This window comes from Palaemon carinicauda, chromosome 11 (assembly GCF_036898095.1).
Source record: "Palaemon carinicauda isolate YSFRI2023 chromosome 11, ASM3689809v2, whole genome shotgun sequence".
In the NCBI taxonomy this organism is placed as follows: Eukaryota; Metazoa; Arthropoda; class Malacostraca; order Decapoda; family Palaemonidae; genus Palaemon; species Palaemon carinicauda.
This window is the reverse complement of record NC_090735.1, coordinates 135,059,961-135,064,960: the sequence shown is the minus strand read 5'-3', so window position 1 is coordinate 135,064,960 and position 5,000 is coordinate 135,059,961. Positions and strand designations below refer to the sequence as shown.

At 33.6% G+C, this 5,000-nt stretch overlaps 1 protein-coding gene across 3 annotated transcripts in view; it reads right to left on the bottom strand.

Annotated features, from left to right (window-relative positions):
• The window catches only part of LOC137650222 (uncharacterized), a 520,547-nt gene that overhangs the window by 23,478 nt on the left and 492,069 nt on the right, over window positions 1–5,000 (bottom strand). For all 3 annotated transcript variants that reach the window (XM_068383462.1, XM_068383464.1, XM_068383463.1), the window contains exon 6: window positions 3,371–3,546. In XM_068383462.1, coding sequence (XP_068239563.1) covers window positions 3,371–3,546 — 176 coding nt within the window. The remainder of the gene's footprint in view (window positions 1–3,370; window positions 3,547–5,000) is intronic.

Sequence of the window (5,000 nt, the reverse complement as noted above, 5' to 3'; positions counted from 1 at the left end):
ACAAGCAGTTTATTTACCGACTAGTTTTATATACAAAAGGAATAAGGAAAACTTAGTGGTTGTGGAAAACGTAAAATCTTACAGAAAGTTTATTTACCGACTGGTTTTATATACAAAGGGAATAAGGAAAACTTAGTGGTTGTGGAAAACTGTAAAATCTTACAGACAGTTTATTTACCGCCTTGTTATATATACAAAAGAAATAAGGAAAACTTAGTGGTTGTGGAAAACTGTAAAATCTTACAGACAGTTTATTTACCGACTAGTTTTATATACAAAAGGAATAAGGAAAACTTAGTGGTTGTGGAAAACTGTAAAATCTTACAGACAGTTTATTTACCGCCTTGTTATATATACAAAAGAAATAAGGAAAACTTAGTGGTTGTGGAAAACTGTAAAATCTTACAGACAGTTTATTTACCGCCTTGTTATATATACAAAAGAAATAAGGAAAACTTAGTGGTTGTGGAAAACTGTAAAATCTTACAGACAGTTTATTTACCGCCTTGTTATATATACAAAAGAAATAAGGAAAACTTAGTGGTTGTGGAAAACTGTAAAATCTTACAGACAGTTTATTTACCGACTAGTTTTATATACAAAAGAAATAAGGAAAACTTAGTGGTTGTGGAAAACTGTAAAATCTTACAGACAGTTTATTTACCGCCTTGTTATATATACAAAAGAAATAAGGAAAACTTAGTGGTTGTGGAAAACTGTAAAATCTTACAGACAGTTTATTTACCGACTAGTTTTATATACAAAAGAAATAAGGAAAACTTGGTGGTTGTGGAAAACGTATAACCTTACAAACAGTTTATTTACCGACTGGTTTTATATACATAAAGAATAAGGTAATCTTAATGGTTGTGGAAAACGCAGAACCTTACAAGCAGTTTATTTACCGACTAGTTTTATATACAAAAGAAATAAGGAAAACTCAGTGGTTGTGGAAAACTGTAAAATCTTACAGACAGTTTATTTACTGGACTTGGCCTGTCCACAAAACAGTTCGAAATAGACACGTTTAATTATAGCCTCCACAGTTCTCCTTCAGGGCCTCTGGCAATCTCTTATCTGAAACGAGCCGGCTGGCCTTCAATGGCCACGCGGAGTCCTTTGCTGGTGACAAGCCAATACCTATTTTACTTATTTTACTTTTAACTTGGTTCTGCTGTTCCTTTCAGTTTGCATGGGAAAGCAGTTAAAGTTTTTTTTTTTTTTTACTCTACTGGAAATTCATGAACGTTAGGGGAAAAGCAGAATGTTCTATATTAATTCCCAATGATAATAATATGATGATGATAATAGTAGTAGTAATAATAATAATAATAATAATAATAATTATAATAATAATATAAACGTTCCGTGAAAAGCAAAACGCTCTTTATTATTTTCTAATAATAATAATAATAATAATAATAATAATAATAACATAATTATTAACAATAATAACAATAACATCAATAATAACAATAATAATAATAATAATCATAAAAATAATAATAATGGTTAATATTTATCATTAATAATAATAATTAAAATCATGAGCATCTCTGCCTCTCTAATTAAATGGCAACGCTACGGCAGGGCGCATGGCACTCCAGTTACACAGCGTTGCCAGATTCTGATATCCCAAAATTCATCATGGAAACATGGAAATACGGCACATGAGCTTAAATGAAAATATAAATCCCATTAGTAATTTTTTTTTACCAATGCTAAATTTTGTTTTATTCACGGTAATAGCTTAGATTTGTAACAAGCGCGATTGAAAAAAAAAAAAAGAAAAAAAAAAACCATTAATCTTCCATCTGGTAACACTGCTCCAGTCACGGAGAAAACTTTATTTAATATTGAAGCTCTAAACATTCCGCGTTTTCGTGGGTTACCCAAAGATATTTTCTTCGACTTCAGCACTGGCTAAGCAAACCGTTTGCCTGGCAATGGATAGCCAAACACGTCAGGGTTAAGTGAAAACTCCTTCACTTTCGAAACACGAAGTTACGCCATGTTTATTTTATCGTGCTTTATTCTGATTACCAGTTAATTCTTAGTTTTTTTTTCTTGGTTTTTCCGGGGGGGGGGGGAACTACTTATCCTAATATTTTCCATAACAAGGAACTAGAATTATATAAAGATCGTATACTTAAATACTGAATATTACCTCTCTCTCTCTCTCTCTCTCTCTCTCTCTCTCTCTCTCTCTCTCTCTCTCTCTCTCTCTCTCTCTCTCATAAATATATATACACGTGCGTACGTATGTATATATACATACACACTTACATATATATACACATATATTACATATTCATATATATGTTTATATACACGTATATATGATACACAAAATATATATATATATATATATATATATATATATATATATATATATATATATATATATATATATATATATATAAATTTCTACCTCATACTTGGGATCGAACGCTAGCCCCTTCTAATGAAAGGCCAGGTCGAAACCAACCATGCCACGAGAGCCCATAAAAGGAAATCTGAACCTGACACTAATCTAGCTGTCCGAGGATTTACCTGGTGAGACATCAGTCTCTTTACCAGCGAGTTTTACCAGATTTCCCCGGGCCACCACGTGACACAATTGGTAGTAATTCATTCAAATTACCCCTAATGAGTCAACAACATATTGACTCATTAGGGGTAATTTGAATGAATTACTACCAATTGTGTCACGTGGTGGCCCGGGGAAATCTGGTAAAACTCGCTGGTAAAGAGACTGATGTCTCACCAGGTAAATCCTCGGACAGCTAGATTAGTGTCAGGTTCAGATTTCCTTTTATGGGCTCTCGTGGCATGGTTGGTTTCGACCTGGCCTTTCATTAGAAGGGGCTAGCGTTCGATCCCAAGTATGAGGTAGAAATTTATTTCTATTTGAACACGATGTTGTGTTGATATTTATCCATATATATATATATATATATATATATATATATATATATATATATATATATATATATATATATATATACACACGTACGTATGTATACATACATATATATATATATATATATATATATATATATATATATATATATATATATATATATACACGTACGTATGTATACATACATAGCAGGCAAGACAAATACAAAAATATATTTCATTCCATATATAAATACGTATGTATACATACGTACATACATAGTAAAAAAAACATTTCCTTGAAAGTGATGATTTCAAAATCAACAACCAAAACTAAAACTTAAACCAAATTTTCAGTAAAAAAAAAAAAAAAAAAAAAAAAAAAAAAAAAAAAAAAAAAAAAAAAAAAAAAAAAAATTCATGTACACAAAATATAAGAACATCATATCAAAGCGTATTTTGTGCTTACCTGAGATAGGGGCTGGGCACACTCGCCGTACCCTTTGGAGTAGCTGAAGGTGAAGGTGCCCCGGAATGGGCAGGTGATGGGGTCGGCGTTGAGTCGGAAGATGGAGTAGAGCATGGCGTCCCCCGTGATACCCAGGCAGAACTGCTTCAAATCTTGCCCTTCTTGGTGGCAGAAGGCTGGAAAAAAAGGACGAAGTTTAATGTAAGGCCGTAAAAACAGGACGAAGTTTGATATAAAGCTGTAAAAAAAAAGACGAAGTTAAATACAAAGCTGTAAAAAAGGACGAAGTTTAATGTAAAGCTGTAAAAAAAGGACGACGTATAATGTAAAGCTGTAAAAAAAGGATGATGTGTAATATAAAGCTGTAAACAGAGGACGAAGTGTAATGTAAAGCTATACAAAAGGTCGACGTGTAATGTAAAGCTATGAAAAAATGACGTTAAATGTAAAGCTGTAAAAAGAGGAAGTATAATGTTAAACTGTAAAAATGGATGGAGTGTAATGTAAAGATGTAGAAAAGGACGAAGTTTAATGTAAAGCTGTAAAAAAAAATGACGTTAAATGTAAAGCTGTAAAAAAATGACGTTAAATGTAAAGCTGTAAAAAATGACGAAGTATAACGTAAAGCTGTAAAATAAGGACGAAGTATAATGTAAAGCTGCAAAAAAGGACGAAGTTTATTATAAAGCTGTAAAAGAAGGACGAAGTGTAATGTACTGATGTAAAAGGAGGACAGTACTTCGACGGTGGACAGTGGCTGGTCTTGAAATAAGCGTCCTGATTGATGAGTTTGACACTAAAAGGGATGTTGATCCAAAATCTGAGATGAAGCATCATGACGAAACAAAAAACTGAGCAGAAAAAGTTTCTTGAAATTAATGAAAATCTACAAAACTTAATCAAATAATGTGCAACCTTTTGAGGACGATTCTATGGATCTATTTATGCTAGACAATCAAGGCTCAATAATGGAATTTATCTAGTTTTCACTTCATTCTGCTAGTGACATTTGTTTAAATCAAATAGCCACCCACAACATGTGGCATACATGTGTATGATCCAAGTAATCTTTTACTTGTCTTAATCAATTGTACTGTTCTTTTCCTGTCACTTCCAAACCTGTCTTACTTTCTCAATAAAAATTACGCCCCATAGTTAAGCCTATTTGACTCTGTCTTTTTTACCACCTTTAGCTTTACAGAGTTCTACACAGGGCATCCACAACATTCAAATATACAGTACATCAGGGTTGTGGTGGCCGATGTGGTAACGTTCCTCACTAGTGAACGCCAGACTGGCATTCAAGTCCCGCTCGAACCCGTTAGTTTCTTTGATCGCTGCAACCTCACCATCCTTGTGAGCTAAGGATGAGGGGTTTGGAGGAGCCTATAGGTCTATCTGGCGAGTCATCAGCAGTCATTGCCTGGCCCTCCTCTGTCCTAGCTTGGGTGGAGATGGGGGCTTGGGCGCTGATCATATGTAATATGGTCAGTCACAGGGCATTGTCCTGCTCGATAGAGCAATGTCATTGTCCCTTGCCTCTGCCATTCATGAGCTGCCTTTAAACCTTTAGATTCTTAATATGCAGATTGCGAAGTATTTAACACAAATGCACAATTACAACGATCCT